General features: G+C 31.9%; 4 protein-coding genes across 4 annotated transcripts in view; 2 read left to right on the top strand and 2 right to left on the bottom strand.

Annotated features, from left to right (window-relative positions):
- The window catches only part of LOC143912681 (uncharacterized), a 40,762-nt gene extending 26,346 nt beyond the window's left edge, over nucleotides 1–14,416 (bottom strand). Inside the window, exons 1-13 of the mRNA XM_077431977.1 lie at nucleotides 14,354–14,416; nucleotides 14,137–14,271; nucleotides 13,973–14,053; nucleotides 13,780–13,905; nucleotides 13,575–13,707; nucleotides 13,397–13,496; nucleotides 13,256–13,327; nucleotides 13,021–13,178; nucleotides 12,803–12,953; nucleotides 11,652–11,786; nucleotides 11,449–11,569; nucleotides 9,641–9,714; nucleotides 9,463–9,564 (exon numbers count right to left, since the gene is read on the bottom strand). Of these exons, the coding sequence (XP_077288103.1) occupies nucleotides 9,463–9,564; nucleotides 9,641–9,714; nucleotides 11,449–11,569; nucleotides 11,652–11,786; nucleotides 12,803–12,953; nucleotides 13,021–13,178; nucleotides 13,256–13,327; nucleotides 13,397–13,496; nucleotides 13,575–13,707; nucleotides 13,780–13,905; nucleotides 13,973–14,053; nucleotides 14,137–14,269 (1,386 nt within the window). The 5' untranslated portion in view covers nucleotides 14,270–14,271; nucleotides 14,354–14,416. The remainder of the gene's footprint in view (nucleotides 1–9,462; nucleotides 9,565–9,640; nucleotides 9,715–11,448; nucleotides 11,570–11,651; nucleotides 11,787–12,802; nucleotides 12,954–13,020; nucleotides 13,179–13,255; nucleotides 13,328–13,396; nucleotides 13,497–13,574; nucleotides 13,708–13,779; nucleotides 13,906–13,972; nucleotides 14,054–14,136; nucleotides 14,272–14,353) is intronic.
- On the top strand, nucleotides 5,181–8,974 carry LOC143913641 (pro-resilin-like). Its single transcript, XM_077433541.1, has 3 exons — nucleotides 5,181–5,249; nucleotides 7,077–7,183; nucleotides 8,721–8,974. The coding sequence occupies exons 2-3, from the start codon at nucleotides 7,082–7,084 to the stop codon at nucleotides 8,922–8,924; spliced, it is 306 nt and encodes a 101-aa protein (XP_077289667.1). The 5' UTR covers nucleotides 5,181–5,249; nucleotides 7,077–7,081; the 3' UTR covers nucleotides 8,925–8,974.
- Nucleotides 14,417–15,786: 1,370 nt separating the features above from the next.
- LOC143913217 (uncharacterized) lies at nucleotides 15,787–18,066 on the top strand. Its single transcript, XM_077432884.1, has 4 exons — nucleotides 15,787–16,021; nucleotides 16,579–16,861; nucleotides 16,936–17,445; nucleotides 17,517–18,066. The coding sequence occupies exons 1-4, from the start codon at nucleotides 15,966–15,968 to the stop codon at nucleotides 17,808–17,810; spliced, it is 1,143 nt and encodes a 380-aa protein (XP_077289010.1). The 5' UTR covers nucleotides 15,787–15,965; the 3' UTR covers nucleotides 17,811–18,066.
- On the bottom strand, nucleotides 17,920–20,238 carry geminin (geminin DNA replication inhibitor). Its single transcript, XM_077432885.1, has 5 exons — nucleotides 20,067–20,238; nucleotides 18,784–18,905; nucleotides 18,568–18,708; nucleotides 18,328–18,454; nucleotides 17,920–18,249 (listed from the first exon to the last, which is right to left on the bottom strand). The coding sequence occupies exons 1-5, from the start codon at nucleotides 20,121–20,123 to the stop codon at nucleotides 18,157–18,159; spliced, it is 540 nt and encodes a 179-aa protein (XP_077289011.1). The 5' UTR covers nucleotides 20,124–20,238; the 3' UTR covers nucleotides 17,920–18,156.
- Nucleotides 20,239–20,676: the final 438 nt, after the last annotated feature.

Consider the following 20,676-nt stretch of genomic DNA (forward strand, 5'->3'; position numbering starts at 1 on the left):
GTTAATATGGCGAATTACATTCCAACTGGTCAAAATATATTACAACTGAAAACACAGTTCAACTATAAGTCGGTACCAAATAAGATGGAGAGGGTAGGTTTTCGTGACAACGTCACTCGACTAGTAAATTGAGTTGGAAAGTCACATTTTTTTTGTTTTGAACACATTCTCAAAGCTATCGTTATACGGTACTCATTTCCTTTATTTTTAATACCTAGCAAACATTTACGCATTATTGAATTCTATAGCATTCGTAGAAACATTGTAAAAACTGTTATATTACAACTAGCGCGCATTGTTCAAAGTGTATTTGCGCTTGTAGAGATATAATTTGCTAGTTGAATTGTATTCGAATATGAATGACCTAAAACGCCAGTTGGAATATATTTCAATTGGAAAATACACTTTGACTGAAACATCTATGTATAATGAGTATATATCGGTGAGTTTATAATATTCGCACTTATAATGCGCGATTTTGACGCCGTGCTATTTTGGTTAGCGCGATTTTGTTCAGGCAATTTTGTCCTGCGCGGTTTTATGACGGTGCCGAAAAATCGACTGTTTGCAGTAGATAGGAATAACCTATAGGTTGACTTGGGAAAAGGGATGACTTTAAAATGTCTTATAAAATCTAGTATGATAAAATGTTCGTAAAATATCGCAGTATAAAAATATAAAATCGAGCCTAAAATACGAAAACAGTCCAACTTTCAGATACGCGTTTAAAATTTGGCCGTAACACATATGTACGTATGTACATGTATCAAAATTATAATATTAACATTTTAACATTCATTATACATATAACTTATGAGTGAAGTAAAAGTATATATGAGAGCCTATAATGCAAATTTTATAAGATATAGTTTGAAAAAGATAAAGTTATAAGTAGAGCCCGGAATCTGAAGGGGCTGTTTATTGTTCAAAGATTGTAAATGCATTGTTAAAGGTTTGCCGAACCTTTTTTACAAAGGATTTACAACAATGGAACAATAGGCGGCACGTTTCCGGCCCCTTCAGATTCCGACCTCTAGTTATAAGCGTTTAAACAATTAAAATCTGACAAAACGAGAGGGTGGCGGAACGTCAAATATATGAGGCTGATGACCACTAAAGGCCAATATGACAAAAATATTTGCATTTTTAAACGTGTTTATTACGATTATTTTTCACCATGGTACTAGCGGAAGCGATTTAAATTTTTATCGTTGACCAAACCGCGCAAAATAGCAAAGTTTCAAAAAAATCGGAAGAATGTAAGAATAGAATGAGACTAAAAAGCGAAGTGAAACATAGAATAGCCCTGTATAAATATGCGATTCTTATTTTTTTATCTGACCAAATACCGCGTATTTTGAGGTTTTCAACCAGAGAAATGTTATAATAATAGGAGTGGCGTTAGGAGTCATATTGTTGTCAAGTGAGAAATGTCCACAGACCTTTTCAAATAATTTTGGCGTCAGTCGTATTTGATGCTTGGTGCTTGACGTACATATGTCCGATAAAAACTTCTCTGTTTGTTTATATTACTCGTAAGATGCACAATGCATTCAAAAACACACAATAAACAACATGGGATACATTTATATAAGTAAATTAATCATTAAGTAACATATTATTCAATTAACATCGTAGTTTGACAGTTTTTAAAAGTGTCATGGCGATCGCCCGCATTCTACATAACATTTCAGGGGTGGCACCAGATAAATGTAAAAATTATTTTTAAATAAATGTAAAAACATTTCTCTTGGTGGCGCCGAATACTCAATTATATTAATAACCAATATTTAAGTTAAATTAATATAAACATCGTTCATTTTATATTATACATATTTTGTTGAAACTATACATTACACGTTAATTTAAGAGTTCCCAAGGACAGAGAAATACAAAAAAGTGGATAAATTTAATCCGCCAACTGAGAAAATAAACGGATTGGCCACCAACGCCCAACACCACCATATACTCAAATTGTAAATAAATCTATATCAAAATAAAACTTTAATTTCTGTAGTGAATATGTGATGACCCTGATTATATCCATGCGTTGTAGCGTAGTTATGGAGACGTACCGCGTATTATTGACACAATTTATTTATTCGTAAAGGCACTTCTATTATTATAACATTTCTCTGTTTTCAACCAATAGGATTCGAAATTTGGAGTTTGCCTATTGCAAATACTAATGAAATGAAATATAGACAGGGCCTAGAGCAGCGCTGGACATTTCGTTATACAATTTCCGTAATCGTATTTCGACGAATCGTCCCCGAAGAAGCGTACACTTCAAAAATCACAACATACAAATCAGATCACTCATAAATCTTCGGTATTATTCATACGGTCTTGGAATTGACAATGGAAACATCACATTGTGCAATAATAATTGCACATGCGCTCACGACGCATTGCACTCAAGCTTTGAACCTTCATTCGACAGCATAATGATAAAGAATTTTCAATTAGGCATCAGTTCAAAGACATCACAGATACTTGCACATTGTTCCGCAAATCTCAAATTCGATTGACGACCTGTCAGATCGTGGATAATTTGTTTTCGCATCTGAGGTCTCTTCGACCTTAGGAAATATTAATAATTCTATCACGACTCATCTGACCTTATGCGAATATAAAGGTAATATTCAGGTGAATAGCGTTTGACCTGTACTGTACACACATAGGTACATTTATTGTGCGTACTGACATATTGCGAAACCGACTACAAATAATGGCGCCATTCAAAAGATCATCCGTTTCAAAATTAAATGAAGAAAAAAATACACTAGCACGCAACAATAATAAATATTAATTGGCTATGAGCGAAACGTCGATATTGAAAAGGTGGGGTTTCGAATTGCACAATGTGTACATATGTACATACATATGATATACATATGTATTTACAGATCGCTGAAGCTTATGATGCATTTGTTGACGTATTTTCATTGTTGATTCGTTGGATGACTCAATAATTGTGCCGATTGCTTTTGATAATTTTGACATTTATTTGTTTTTATTATTATTTTATGTACTGCATACATATGTATGTTTATTTTTCGATAAATAAAATAAAACTTTAAAAATATATGTATGTAGATATATGAACATTTATGGTGCTTTACCCAGAGAAATGTAATATTACATTTCTCTGGCTTTACCTGACCACATGCAATTGATACATACTAGGGATTACAATACCGGTACTATTAAAACCGGTTCTGTCGGTTTTTGGACAAAATTCAACCTTCAGCACTAGCGGTAGTACAAAATGGACAACCGGTAGTACTAAATGGACTATCGGTAGTAATAAAATATAAAAATTTCAATTTTGAGGCAATTGAATTCTTTTGAATTTAGAAGAAAACCTTGCATCGACTAGTTTTTAAGGATTAGTCGAAGAATAAGTCAACACTCGACATCCTTTTTGACCTGTTATTCAAAGGAGTCGGTAAGCCGAAGCCCTAAAATAAATTAATTCATATTTTCCTAAGCAAATAAATAACGGTAAATTGTTTTTTTAGTAGTACCGGTAGTTTTTTTTAGGTAAATATAAAAAGTCCAATTTTATGTTAGTTGAATTGTTGTTAATTTAAAAGAAAACGTTGCATCAGCTAGTTTTTATGGATTAGTCGAAGAATAAGTCAATACTCAACATCCTTTTTGACCTGTTATTCAGGCGAAGCCATAAAATTAATTAATTAATTAATATTTTCAAAAACAAATAAATACCGGTTAATGGTTTTTTCGGTAGCACCGGTAGTGAGAAATATTTTTTTTTTTTTAAATACTTTTCATCAAAAAATATACATACGTATTTTACATAAATTATGTCATATTTGAAAGCATAATATAACACGACTGCTGAAAATTATCGATTTCATTACATATAACTTTCTTCGTTTCATTGGTTTCACACAGATTACAATCTGCTTTAGATCGTCGACTTTAGAGAGCCTTTAATTAATATTATGTATTAGATGTATGAATTATAAGAATTGTAAATAGGTTTTTGAGCCCTTTTTCCTATTATGCTCTACATACATTAACATTAGAATAATATAATACTATGATTACTAGTTAATTAAATTAAAATTGTAAAATAGAAAGTGATCAGTCGATCAGTAGCTATTAAAATAGATATAAGATGTATTGTGAACATAATTTCGTAATAATAAAAAAGCATTTAAAAATGAAAAAATCTAATTTCATTGGTTTCGAACTGTATTACATATAAATTTTCTTAGCTGTTTTTCCTATTAATCCTTAAGTACACCTGAAATCTTAATTTTGTTGCCGTTCCTTTCTTCGATATATATATTGAATGAATCTATATATTGAGTGAATGCGACAATATATATATCAATATATATATATATTGAGTGAATGCGACAGTTGCGCTTCCACCAGATAATACGTATTTTAAATTGACAAAATCGAGGTTTCGTATTCGCCTATTTTCTCCTCCAAAATTGGACCAATTTTTAAAAAAATGTCATCATCGGTATGAGAAAGATATTTTCTGTGCATCTATCGGCGTATTTTTTTTTTTAATCGACCGTTAAATAAGCACGCTGGACTCTTTTCGTGGGTGTAAAACAGAGGCCATTTTATAGATGTTTGGCAGCTCCTAGCTCTTATAAAAAATAATTAATCAAAAAAATAAAATGATAGATGCACCCCAATGGTGGATATCCATAGCATATTAAAAAATAATTTCTCTGGTGCCATAATTGAGGAAGGAAGAAGTATAGTACGTTTGTATGGACAAGGCGCTGGTGTTCAGCCCTCTTACATGTAAATAAAATTATACTATAAATTAGACTAACAAGAAACAATGTGTAAAATAGATAATGATCACTGCATCAGTAGCCATTAAAATTTACATAGTAGATTTTTTTTCCATTCCACATCATACAAAAAATCTACTATGTATATTTATGTATTTTATTCCAAAACCACCGTTGGTAAATAATATTGAGTCAAGATCGGTTTTGAGTTTACGTACGAGCAAACGAACGCATTTTACAATGGAGGAAAATTCGAAGAGAGGAAAATCAAGGGTAAATCGCATCGCAGATACGACAGAATACAATTTCAATTTCATACGGAGAGGGAGAGTGCAGGTAGAGTGATGGCGTATATAAACGCAGACTCACATTGGAATTGATACCAGTCTTGTGAGAAATTTTAAGTGTTCGTGTGTGTATTTGTGGTTCTGTGTTTATTACCTAAACGGGAAATTAAAGGTGAGAACCGATGGCGGGGATCAAACGAAACCATCTCATTTTCAATACGTAAAGTGCACAACTTTCAAACGTGACAGTTTGCATTGAAACTTTTAAATTTACTTTGCATTGAAACTTTTAGTAAAAGCTTGCATCATTCAAATAACGATTGCATTTTGTTTCAATTAAAAGTGAATTCATTTGTTTAATTCTCGATACACTTTTATATTATTTTTACTGCATTTTACATTTTGTTTCAATTAAAAGTGAATTCAATTGTTTAATTTTTACTTTGAACTTGATTTGTTTTTACGACTAATTAATGCACATATATAAACTTAAATTTCATTTTAAAGCATAATAAAATAACGAATTCCCAGTATTGAGAGGACTTTATGCGTACTTTATAATGTAATTTGACTGTACATAAATACAATAGTATATATGAAATTAAAAACCCATCTATTTCTGTGCTACCAAAAGGTTCTTAAAGTTCAAAATATGGATTTCATATCTTTAAACACTCTACAAAGCCTTCATTTAAATATCAATGGGCACTATACAATAAAATTTAAACTGATAATTTAGATAAAACTATATATAAATATTCCACACTACAAATTTATATTGAATATATTGATATAATTTTACAACATATGTATAATGTTTTGTATTAAAGAAAATTGTGAAGACGGTGATTCTATACAGTTTTTACAATTCAAATTCAACCTTTTGCAAATGAAATTCAACCTTTTGCAAATGAAATTCAAACTCTTGCAAATGAAATTCAACCTTTTGCAAATGAAATTCAAACTTTTGCAAATGAAATTCAACCTTTTGAAAATCAAATTCAACCTTTTGCAAATCAAATTCAACCTTTTGCAAATCAAATTCAACCTTTTGCAGACCAAATTAAATTTTTACAAGCCTCTTCTATATTTACGTTTTAATACGATTTGTAAAAAGGTAAAACCTGTATAATGCTAGAGTTTTTTCTTTTGTGTATAAAACTGAGTAGACTTATAAACAGTAAGTTAAATATGGGTTTGTTTTTTACGAACGAAGAATAAAATAAATTAAATCAAATAAACAAACGAAACCAAATTAAGTTTATATACAAAAAAAAATTATACCCTCGATATTTAGTCTTCTAGATTTTGTATATAAATATGTATGCAAACAGTGCAATGTTTATTTTATTTATAAACTAAATAAATTACTTGGCGTTGCTCAGGCAGGTGTCTGTTTATATATGGAGACAATTTGACTCCGGGGACACTCAAATCCTCTCAAAAACCACATACGATCTAAGTTAGAGTACTGTGAGATGGTACACCATTTCTATACATGTATATACATATATAGATGGCTTTATTGATTTATTGCACAAGTATCTCAATACTGCCTTTGTAGATGTGAAATAAAGCATATAAATATGTACATATGGATATGTGGGGTAAACAATATGCATGTTTAATTGAATAAATTTTAACGAGCGAGTTCCGTACACAATCGTACGGCCTCATCTGACCGTGGAGTGACGCAACATCCCCACTGGAGCACTGGATCAATTCGATTTCCGAGATAAATGAAATTCTGCTCCGCCGTGTGATAATTGGCGGGCTAGACAATGGCCGTAGCGTGCGACCTGGGCGCATTGTTGTCAGTTTCAGTTGCCAAAGCCCAAACACAAAGACCAGAAACACTTTTCAAGGCTTGCCTTCTTTCATTTTTTTCCTATGGGCAAATTTTTAAACTAAGAGATCACCGCTTCGTGTGCGCTGCCACGATGATTAATTGCACTGATACCGACGTCGACATCTCATATTCAAATGCTCATTGTTGCAGTGATCATGATAAGCGACAAGAGCATGATTCTCCTCGGCGCAGGGTTGATCATGTTTGCAGCGGTCGTCATGGCGGCTCCGCAAGCTCCCGCCGAAGCTCCGATGCCGGTAAATACACACACACATATATACACACATATATATATATATATATATATATATATATATATATATATATATATATATATATATATATAATGCTGTCATTCAGAAGTCTTCCAAGGGTTTCCACAAAAACTTTTTTGTTTGGTAATGGATTATTTTTGATAAAAGATAAATGCAAATTAAATTACAGCACATTATAGTCTCAATTGGGGAACCGGATCTTGAATTTTCATTTGTTCAATATTTTACACACCCTCAATGATAAATTAGACCCCGCTTATTTATTCATAAATAACAGACTAAATGAAACTAATACAAAACTTTCAGTGCTAGGAATGTTTCGATATTATTAGAGACATATTTTTCTCAATTTTTAAGCATTTTCATATTTCATTTTAGCGAATAGAATGGTTCGAATAGAATGCGAATAGAAGATTTTTAAAATAAAAAAAATCAGTTTCAATACCTTGAATCACAATTAAGGAAATAATTACAATTTGAAGTTAACATAACGAATAAAAATAGTATAAAATGACAATTTTTAGGAAATAATCTTAATATATTATTTCGAAAGAGACTTTGTATGTATGTTTGTTTTGTTGTCAATTTTATTTTATTTTAAAAAAAAATCAATACCACAGAGACTTGACAGGTTGCCCCAAAGCGTCAATGTGATTATAATACAAATAATAAAAATCATAAAAAAATATAAAAAAAACATCATAAAAAATAATAAAAATCATAAATAAAAAAAAACATCATAAAAAAATAATAAAAATCAAGTAAAAAATATGTACACAAAATAAAAACAAAGAAATAAGATTGAAAAATTTATATCGTGCTATTTAGGATGTGTTCCACTAACTCAACATAACTGGCATCGAATAGGTCCAAGTAATGTGCCAGTAAGTTAAGGAGTCGAGAGGGGGGAGTTCATGAGCACAAATAAAATAAAACTATTCAAATAATTTTAATCAAAATGTTTACTATTAGATTAGCCGTGTTTAAGCTGTTTATATTACAAATACTGAGCGAAGCCGGGTAAAACCAATAGTACATAATATGAGAGAATAAATGCAAAAAAAATTGCATGAAGTGTGAATCTTGAAATGAAAAATGCTAAAAATACAGGTCTATATATTATTATAATATTATAATAGTATGTTATTCAGATATTTATAATAATAACATTTAATCTAATTTCATTTCTTTGATTGCTCGTTTATATAGTACCAAAGTTACTGGAATATAATTTAATAACAAAAATATATAATATTTTTCTGAAATGAATTGACGAGTTATAATGAATTAATATATATAGTAACTTCTTGCAATTTCAAACAAATATATGTAATATAAAAAACAGCTAGTTTCATGGTTTCTGAAACTATAGTATGAATTATATTTAAAGATTTTTTGTTGGAAACCCTTTGTCATGAAAATTGAATGACACCACTTCACACACACACACACACTTACATAAATCAATTAGGACATATAATTAACGTTTTGTACGCGAGAATTGTGTGTGTAATTTCAGTACGAGTACAACTACGAGGTGAAAGATCCGGAGAAGACGTTGTTCTTCAACAAGAACGAAAACGGAGACGAGAGCGGTCGAGTCACCGGAGGGTACCAAGTTTTGCTCCCCGACGGACGATTGATGAAAGTGGAGTACAGCGTCGACGGAGAGAGTGGTTTCGTACCCAAAATATCATTCGAAGACAACGCTAAAGTCTTCTAAATTCTAAAACCAAACGTTCGGCAGCAACTCAAATATTTAATTTTTAACACTTCTACATATGTACATAAATAGGGAGTAAACATCAAACACTATAAATACTGAAATTTAAATGCAATAATAAAATATGGATTTATAAAGCGTTATAATGAGATTTTTAGCAGTTTATATTATTCCCTATTAAAATGAAAATCGTTGAATAAAACAAAATCATTAGAAATTTCTTTCAAAATTAACAACTCTCGACAGTAATAATTTTGAATTAAAACATATATTATTTTTATATTAACATTCTAATTGTTATTTTAATTATTGTATATGTATGTATATTTTATAATATAATATTATGTTATATTATATTTAAAAAATGTGATATTTGATGTAAACTATGCATTTTTCCTTGTCTTATAAAATATATATATATTATTATTTATCTGTACCGTTTTGTAATGAATGTAAAAAAAGCAAAAAAAAAAAAATAATAAAGAAAAATAAACCGCATGTAAAAATAAACAAATATTTAATTAATTTCAATACAAACCCTATCTTGATTTCTAGTCATGATGACGGCAACACCTTCAACGTCGAATTGAGGCCTACCTGCACGACCCATCATTTGCAAAATAGTACTCTCCTCATATTCCTACAAAACGTTGAATAATTTATTCATTATATGCATCTATTACACAGTTGAATTCAGAATTGAAAAATATGATTACAGTATATGCTCCGTTCACATAGTGTTGTGTGGTTTTGATTATGACGAGATGTGCCGGCAAATTCACTCCCATTGCTGAAAATTGGAAAAATAAATACATGCATATTTTTTATTTACATAGATATATATACCAGGAAGGCCTAACGGGTAAACCCCATTGCGCCTTCCAAGCCAATTACAAACACTGCATCATTTTTTATTCCATAAATCGCTGAAATTAACCCTTTGAATGTTGATCGGCGTTTTGCTAACAAGTCCATGGGCCTGAAAAACGCCAACGGGCGTTGTATTTGCAGCTTGTACAAAGTAAACAAGAATACTACCCGCTGAGACTTTCCAGGTAGCATTGAAAAATAATGCATTGAAAATAGGTAATACTTTTTCCTATTATGCTGTACATTAACATTAGAATAATATAATACTATGATTACTAACCAAATTAAATAAAATTGTAAAATAGAAAATGATCAGTAGATCAGTAGCTATTAAAATAGATATGAGATGTATTGTGAACATAATTTATTAATAATAAAAAGCATTGAACATGAGTCGTGTAATCTGTGTCATTTTATTTGTCAACATTTATTAAGACTGGTTTACAACGGAATTTCTGTATTTATAACCATAGCAGAATGTCCCGATGGAAATCTCTAACTGCTGAGTATTTTAGATTGTGGCTTGGCATTTAGATTGTGAGCATTACATTTTAACAACAAAGAAGAAGATCGAACTAGTTTTGGAAAAATACATTCATTAATAGACTCGTTTTGTTTATTTTATATTGTTGCAAGATATATTAGAGAGTCTAAAGACACCTTTACAAAACTCGAAATCCTTGACGGTAGTTATCTAGGGTTTGTTTGGAGGTGCTACTTTAGTATGCGGTCTACCTTCACATATCTACTTTAGTATGCGATCTACCTTCAAACTTTTACTTTAATATGCGGTCTCACTGTCTCAGTTCTCGCGTGTGACACTGAGACTGAATACTGACCCTAACAACATAATCTTAAATGAATAGGGCCAAACTTAACTTAACCTAACATATCCTGACCCTTAAATAAATAGGTGTTGGCTGCTAAGATATCATTTTTTTTAGTTTTATTTCATCAATATTTTCACAAAAAAAAGATAGCTTAGCAGCCAACACCTATTTATTTAAGGGTCACGATAGGTTAGGTTAAGTTAAGGTTGGCCCTATTCATTTAAGATTTGGTTAAGAGATATGTATCTACTGACGATATTTTGATAGAAATGATTCGACAACATTATGGGGCGGCAGGAAAAAACAAAAATTGTAATAAACATTTCATTGCTACAATAAAAATACAAAAAAAAATAGTCGACTGCGATTCAAAGGTAGAGGTTTGGATTAGGTACAATTTTTATACCTGCTTTCTATTGGATTTCTAAAAAATTGTAGTTAAAAATGTTGGCGAAATTCTCAGCGTGGCAATGCTTTCAACAGAAAAGACGTCAACACTCAAAGGGTTAATGAATTAGTTCATAAAGAGATCTATGGATTTAGACTTGTACATAAACTTTAACATATTGCACATAAATCAAATTCAGATATTGGTGACACGGCGGGTAGGATGGTGTTTGCCAATTCGAAGGAGGAACCGTTTCAACAATGAAATCAGATAAATTGGCAAACTCTGACAGGAAACGATCGACTTGGAGTCACAAATATCCAAGTCTGACCAGCAGCATTGAAGATTAGCACGGGATTTAAACATAAACGCAACCACCGAGCCATACTGCTGGCTAAGATAATATATGAATCTGTCGCGATGACTTTCTACAAACCTAACGTAGATGTGGTGATGAGCACCGGTAGATTTCCCGCTCTGAACATTTGCTCGATTATGTTTCTATCGCTGTGCAAAAATCCAGCATGGTGACAGCCGATGCCGCTCATGGCTAGTTTCTGTAATCGATATATAGTATTATTTTGTATGTAAGTATCGTGTTTGGTGTTAATATTGGATTGAATTTTTCTCTTTATAAACCTGTAGCTTTTTTTCGCTCAATCTTGCTGCCATTTCGGTGAATTTTGTAGCCTGCCCGTTGGTGAAGTGAAATAGAAGTTCCTTCGATAAGGTTTCAGCCGTTAGCATGACGCTTTTACGGGTATTACAAAAGATCTATGAATTATCATAACAGTTTTAATAACACTGAGCAACAAAAAAATCACGTTTTTTACTTACCGAAGCTGAGACTAAGCAATATTTACTGAGTTTGACCCACTAAAATCGAATATGACAATGATTTTCGTTGCTTTCTTTCTTTATTCAAAAAGATTTTTGGCTTTTGTAGTCTTAAACTCAATATCTAGTATTGCTGTGCCAAAAGTGAGTATTGAAATCAATTTTCAGATGTTTTTTCTATTGATAGTGATTTTTTATTGATTTAAAATACGTCTAATTAATTATCTAGCGAATTTTCAGTCAAAAATATTTTTTTCTCAAGCTGTTATGAATCCATTATATTTCACTAAATTTAGAAGGATTGGTTTTCCATCTCAATATTTTTACAAAATCATTTACCACTCGAATTAGTACATTTAGAAAAATAAAAAGAAAAGATTGAAAATTAATCCTTTAAAACGTGGCGAAAGATAAAACTGGCCCAATAGATACATAGTTGAGAAAAAAAAATATATGCTTTTAACAATTAAAATTAAATAGATAATTAATTATAAGCAATAAAAAATCGTAATCAATAGAAAAAACATCTGAAAATTAATTCTAATGCTCAGTTTTGGCGCAATAATACAAAATTTTGAGTAAGAGACTATAAAAGCCAAAACAAGAAGAAAACCACAAAAATCATTGTCATATTCGATGGATCAAACTTAAAAGTCTCGTCTCCAGTATTTTTTTTACTGTTCAGTTTAATCAAACATAAGTTATTATACGAATAAAAAAATTGAAATAGAAATATGAGAATCTTCTATTTCAATGAAATTTCGGCATTTATCATAAAATGCTACAAATACAAGTCTCTAATTATAAGTGAATTTATTTCTTAATAGCAATAAGATTCTCATTTGTGCGATTTTATCATATTACTATTTCAATTTATATCATTTTTTATTCAGCTGAAGTTGTATACAAATATGTATTGAATTAAATATTCAAAGTATAGTCTAACTCTTTACCAATGTCGGCTTTCCGCCACAATATTTCTCCATAACTGTCTTAACTCTGTAATTCAAAAATATATCAAACTTAAAAAGACTTTGACCGTCGCGACATGGATAGCCTTCGACAATCTTGACAAGTTTCACCGATCGGTATTCTTCTCCCAAACTGAAACATCAACAATAGTAATAAAATAAACCAACAATGAAAAGAATCATATAAAACAAATGCATACTTAAAACAAACAGCCGGTTTATATTTAGTTTGAAGCCACGCAGCGATATCTTCAGCGTTTGGAATAGTCGCAGAAGCAGCTAAAAAACGTATGTTAGTGCCTTGTTCTTCTTTCATAGTGATATCACCATCTTTCGAATAAGTCGTATGGATAACCTCCTGTATATATTTAGTATAAAATTACATAAAAACAATCTTAAAATATAACTTATATAATAAGCATATTCTAAATATACCTGAATTGTTTTCATTCGACTTACAACCACTTCTAAAACTGGTCCACGCACATCTTCATTCAATAAATGTACCTTAAATTCGATAATCAAATTAAAACACAAATCCAATTGCATAATTATAAATATTTATACAATGTAAACCTCATCCATGATGAACAATTTCACCATTTCGACCATTTGCTTGTTGTCTTTCCACCTCCTTGTGAGCGAGTCCCATTTTTCAGGTGTCGTCATAATGATTCTTCAATTCAAACATAAAGAAAACTTTATACACCATATATACATATCATAACAATATAAAAATGCAATGATAAAATACCGATGAGCTTTTAATTGATTGAAATCTAACGTATCGCTATCTCCCGTCACTTCAATTGAAGTCAAACCTAATTTGATAAACTTCCCATACCAATCCATTAATCTTTCCGTGCATAGAGCTTTTGTCGGAGCCACTGAAATTCAATTTAAATATAAATTCATATACACATATATATTTACATCCATTATATTTGTATTTTGCATACTATATATTATTTTAAAATCGTCCTTATAGTTGGAATTATTCATTTGCATCATCAATCTCACAATGGCTAGTTCAAAAATGACCGTCTTTCCGGAGCCGGTTGGTGCAGAAACGACGACAGATTTATCTAAAAGGAAAATGATGCGTTTAAAACATGTTCAACATAACAAGTAGTGTATTTTATACGTATTTACCGCTGTATAGCACGTCGTCCATTACTTGCGATTGCATTTTGTTGAAGTATGGATATTGGAAGATATGTCTATATATCGGAGCTGTGAATCAAATGTAAGGAAATTTTTAATTGTTGCTACATATTTTTGTTTGTGATTTGATTGTTAGTTGCAAGTGAGTTTACGTATTTCTTCTATGGATCTAAAACCATTTTCTGAACACTCATTTCTGTATGGTTTACTGGGGTGGTTATGTTTTGGAATGGAAAGTATACTGCCTACTGACATGGGCTGAGAGTCATTGCTGTTGGCGTCCATTACTAAAATTAGCATAAATATCATTGTAAGTGCATATTTAATGTTTATTGATTATTTTCAAAGCTCAAAATAATAATAATATACTGTTTTCAGAAGAAATTAGGATTTCCTTGCGTCGATTTAAAACGACCGCGACGCTGACACACCCGCCATGAAAAACAACAACACATTTTTTTACGACCATGCTTTTTATCAAGTTTATTTCGTTTTCATATTGAAAAATCAAAATAAAATTATTTGAAAATCTAGTAATCGAATTCGAGGATCATTAAAACTGATACCAATGTATCATTTGGCGTAAGTATACAATTTTATGGTTTGGTGATTATTGGTCACAAAGCGCTCGCCCAAAATTCACTAAAATCTCTATAACGAAACATCTGGCAGCCGAGAAGTCCATCATATTAACGATTACTATCATACTAACAAGAACTCGACTGCCAAATATTCCGTATTCGCGATTTTCATGGAAAAATTGTCTTTTGGGCGATCGTAATGTGACTCATAATCCAATTACCATTTAATTATATATGCGTTGTGCGATTTTGTCGGTGCATTTGTATTATAAATACATTCAGAATAACAGGAATCAAATCTTCAAAAACATTGTTAACTAAGAACCACTGCTATGCAAGTACATGTGATATTTCCTACCAAGAATAAAATAAAATAAAAAAGTAAAAATATGAGGACATCATCGAGTCGTGATTGCCAGAAAAAAATGCACGTATGATTGTAACTAATAATCCAATTACCCAATTTTATTTCGGTTCGGTTATTATTCTGCAAAAAGCGATCTCGCGCACGTCACTAAAATCTCGTCACGGAACATCTGGCACCCAAAAATTCCATCAATTCCGTGAAATATTATACTAACGAGAACTCGAGTGTTATAATTTTATATAGATATTTTTGTGGCAACGATTGTCGTGCGTCCGATCGTAATTTGCGCAATAATCCGTCTACCTTTAATTTCAACTGGCTGAAAATTGGAAGAAAAACTTAAGTCGCAGGCTATGCAGGAATCGGTAAACGGATTATTTCACACATTGTGATCGCCCACACAACAATCGTTGCCGCGAAAACCACAAATAAGGAAAATTAGACACTTGAGTTCTCAATAGTATGATAGTTCGTGTGGGTAATTGGTATTTTCTGGTGCCAGATTTTCGAGCATCGAGATTTTAGTGACATGTACGAGATAATTTTGTGCGGAATAATCACCAAACCGCAGTAGTCATCAGCCACGAATTCAGAAATTTTCCAAGGGAAGGGCGATATTTTGGAGTATATTAATAAATACAATACAAACTTTATATATCTACAGAGTGGATTAAATGTCACCGTATATGTTGTGGAGCTCAATTTTTATTTTAATAATATTTTATGGTGCTCTTGTTAAGGTATTAACTGATAGTAATATTTTTTTGTATATTTAGGGACAATTGTCGTTACAGCATTGTTTTAATAATTCAAGTCCATATCTACGACTATTGCATGGCCAACGTTGGAACTTCAGTTTATTGAGTCCGATTTGTAATTTATGATTTTTAGATTAATTCTTGTTATTATTCTATAACGAATTCAAAATTTGACGTTGAATTACTTACTTATCTAGTAGTAAAAATTCCATTTAGCTAAAAACCGATGAGATAAACAGCTGTAATTTTAAGTTGGCACCAATGTCGAAAGCTAAATGCAGTTCATTGACAGTTGTCCGTCAACTAATGTTCTCTCAAACGTCATGGACAGGTAAAATAGATCTTTTTATAGTATTGCTAATCTCCAAATCAATTTTACCTTTTCATCTTCATTTTTCTTTTAATGATTAAATTTTATTAAAGCTATTTTATACGGTAGATAACGTTGAAGTATTTTTTATTAACTTTTTCCTGTTTCCAATTCGTTCCTTGTAACCATTAGATCATCTTAGTTACCAGACCAAATTTGCATATAAAAAAATATTTAAAAATGTAGGAAAAAAGTTATCATTATATTTTTTTAAAATATAATAACTTAAGATTTAATGTGATCATACAGCTTCAAAATATTTACCTCAGTGTATGTTAAAGCAAATTTCATGCCATTTACAGCAACCAGTTTGTCTCTTGGTTGCAGCTTCTTCTGTAAGCACACGGAAGTACCCTTTCAAGGGATTTGAGTTGCTCAGTAGTCTTATTAAGTTCACATTTAGATTGGAATTTACTTTGGTATTGGATTTTGTATCGTAGTCAACCTCTCAACAGTTGAGAATCTGTATTATTATACAAGCAATTTGATAAATATCTATATTTTATTTATTATTTCAGTGAAGAGCTAACATCTGAATACGAAGAGTCAACTCTGAGTGTTGAAATACCGAACTTGGACAGTCGGATTACGGAATATAATGACTTATGCACGACAGCCAGAAGGCTACACGCCAGCTATTTATTCCACCGGGAGAAAATTAGCACCGATGCGGCGGCCCAATTATGCCAAAAGATTTACATCAACATGGCAAGGCGAATCGGCGGCACGATAGATAACCTCTATACGTCTGGTTGGAAAGATCTAGGATACCATTTGGGACTTACTGCTGAAGAAATCAACGTTTGTTAACCATATATGTTAAACTTTCTCCATCTCATTGTGTTTGTATTTATGTGAAATGATTTTGTTCTCAGTATATAGATAATTCTATGAAGGCGTGTCCGACCGAGTCAATACTGAGAGTCTTTTGTCAAGGAGAGACTTCCAATTTCGAACAAATTATTCAGTCGCTCATTAAGATGGAGCGTTTTGATGTGATTGAAGGAATATTCGATCCGTTGAAGAGCCTGTTGGATATTTTAAATAATACAGACAGCGATCAAGGTTACAATTCGAATTCTGGAAATGACACGATGATAAAGCCGAATTATTTCGCCAACAATTTACCAGAAGTTCTACGCTGGAGTAAAAAAGACGACGTCGAATCGAAAGAAACCGACTTACCGATTGCAATGATGAAAATCAATAAGCCATGTATTTTACTAACATATTTCGACGATGGTATTGATATCGCTGAGCGTATTTACAAAACGATACAAAATCAACAAGTAGTAAATAAACAAATAAACGTTATTTGCTTAGAAAATGAAAAGTTGGATGTGTTGACGAATCCTGAACAGTATATAAGATATTACTTTGATGAAGTGAGCTATTTCAATATATGTACATTATGATAATTTTTATTATAACGACTAATGAGTTGCGTTGATTTTAGGTGAATTATGTGATACCGATCTTAACCGAAGGTTATTTGAAGACTATCAGATCTCCCATGGCTGTTTGTTCGAGCAGTACGAATAATATTGACTGTTCTTACGCTAGATTTATATATACTTTAATGTCTTCCGATTACATTAACGGAAGTGGTTGTATAAACAGAAAAGTTCGATGCATATTGCCGCTCGGTATTAATAGAAAACTATTGGTAGAGTTGTCCAAAAATCCACTGCTCGCAGTATGGATATGGGAGAATCAAATCGACAAATTGATATCGAATTTGTTCCGATGAAAAGCTATAAATGAGTAAAATCGTGCCTTTATTTATTTATTGTTATTTTTTGAAGTTGAATGTGCTAAAATTTTTAATAAATTTTCATATACAAAAGATTTTTTTAGTTGCTTTAATAAATAGTCGCACTATTTGCTATTGTTTATTAATATCATAAAAACTGGAATTTCAACAAAACACCCAAGAAAACCAAAAACTTCAATCATCATTTCAATTACGTCTAATGTACATATAGCAAGTCAAATCTTATCCTATGAAATATTAAAAAAAACAAAAAAAAGTAATGCTAGTTTCAGTCGTTCAAGCATATGTAAAAATAATTTATATTAATATAAATATCTTAAAATTAATTCTTTTCTGTCGAGTTGTCTTCTTCATTTACGCTAGAGGTGCTGGCTTCCGCTAAGTCGATTCCAGATTCTTGTTCGCTGATCATATCCTGTAAAGATTTCAAAAAACTTTAATACACACGGAATTTTGAAAGCATTTCAAGTCGTAATATTGTGAATCATCGTACAGATAATACGTCAACGATACTCTTGGATTCGTCGACCATTTCCCTCAATAACTCGGTTTCCTTCTCAAGTTTCTCCAATTTTTCGTGAAGTTTTTGATTTTCTTCCAATGCCTCTTCTAAAGTAACCCTGAAATCAATCAAAAAATATTTACATTATTATTATTGCTTTGAAAAATTGTCTCAATATATTAATAATAATGAAGTTTTGCATGATTGTAACAAAATTTGAAACACTGATACCTTCGCCTTTCAGCTACGATTTTCCAATAGCCTTCCGACGGTTCATCCGCACTGACCAGTTCTTCTATATTAAATCCAATATCGACTTCGGTTTGAATTCCTACATGAACAAACTTCTTATCGCTTTCAGTCCATTGTTCTCTATGAATGGAAATAAAATTTGATTTATTTAAATCATACAAACAGACAGTATTTAGCGACAGTGATAAAACTTACACGGGAGCTTCTTTTGATTTGGTTGACGTTATCAATTTCGTGGGCCTTCCTGCTAAATTTTCTTTATCGGTAGCTTCATGTTGTAGTGTTTTAAAACCACGTCTCAGCGGCTGCAACTTAGTCTGTAAATTAGTATAATTATAAATATTCACATTGTTATTATCTAAAAGAGTATTTTCAATTCATTGTGATTATATATTACATGAATCCCTGGCATATTTTGTTTAAATATTTAAATATATTATATTTCCAGAAACTTATGATCCGTTTGGCAGAAACGTGACAATAGAATATTTATAAGAAATAAATACAAGATAAATAAAATAGTTAACGATCTGGATCTTGAGAATGGAAGATCTAGATCGAAATAACTTGTATATATCAGAGATGTCTTTCGAAACCCGATGAGAATCCTACTAAACGGTATGAAATTTAAAAGTACAATCAATTGTATGCTAATTTAATAACTATATAAGTGTACTGCACACACAGACGTATAATATAACTGAAAAATGGTTTCTATAACTACAATATGTATTGCAAGAATATTTAGTTAGTTAGAAACGGATTATCGAAAGTTCATGCTATCAGTGATTACACAATGTTTGTATTTAATGTATGTAGGTAGTATAAAAGTTACATTGTTTATATCGATATTATATATAAGGCGTTGAAATGAAAAGCGTTAGAGTGGGGCTCGGAAGCGGCCTGTGAGAATTCATATCCTCAATTCTGCAGGGATGACTCGCTTTGCTTTCTTTATATATGTTAAGATAAAACGGCGATGAATGGCTCTTCAGGTTGGGACATGTTTTGCCCATCTGACAGAGACGGTATTTAAGCGAAGTGAAAACTCAAGCGTTGGTGAATCTTTAGGCGATACCCACTTGCCCGATCCGATGAAGAGGGAGTTGGGTAATTAGCTGCTATCCTTAGCCTCAAAACTTAACCAAGTAAAGGACATCATTAACACAACAATCAAAGTGTGAATCAAAATATGATTTAAGAACGATGGCAATGAGACATGAACATTAATTTTATTTTGTGAAAGCTGCAGGCCCGTAGTCAATATAGACGGGTCGCCACTGATGGGGTTTGACTCATTAAGTTAGACAAACATAACCTGAAATTGTTTTGTATTTGTTGGGAATACCGTCAGTTGAGGTAAAATATATGCCGTGTAAGTATATGAGGTCAGAGTTGAGCATTGTTTCTGAGTGGAGAGGGGTGATGGGCGAGGGGTGTCAGATTGAGGTTATGCGAGATTTAAAGTGGGATTGCACCTGAGTGAGTTGTTTGCGGGGTTTCGGCTGCTCCTCGGTTTCAGCTGCCGCCTGCATTTTGCCTCCTCGTTTGAAGAACCTGGCTTCCTCTAAAACGCAACTGATATCTGACAACTGACAAGCGTCTCCCGCGCTCGTTCGCACTATTGCCAACACACAACTTTCATCGCGTTACTCAACTGCTACATAAAGTTTGCGGTTTGGTGAGCACTGGTCACAAAGTCACTAAAATCTCTATAACGGAACATCTGGCAGCCGAAAAGTCCATCATACTAACGATAACTATCATACTAACGAGAGCTTGAGTGTCAAATATTTTAATGGCAAAGCAATTTTAATGGCAAAAATTGTCTTTTTGACCACCGCAATGTGACTAATAATCCAATTATCAAAGTTTGCATTTGTAAAATTATCACTAAATAGTCAATCGAAAGATGTTCCGTGATCGAGATTTTAGTGATCGCTTTTTGCGGAATAATCACCGAACCACTACAGAACTGCTCCAAGTCGTCAATATGGCTAAGCAAAAAAAGGGTTATTCGTTTGTCGAGCAAATGCCCATCCTAATTTAAGAGTGACGAACAGGTTTAAGGTCTGTTCATACTTAACA

Source organism: Arctopsyche grandis, chromosome 6, assembly GCF_051622035.1.
Source record: "Arctopsyche grandis isolate Sample6627 chromosome 6, ASM5162203v2, whole genome shotgun sequence".
NCBI lineage: Eukaryota > Metazoa > Arthropoda > Insecta > Trichoptera > Hydropsychidae > Arctopsyche > Arctopsyche grandis.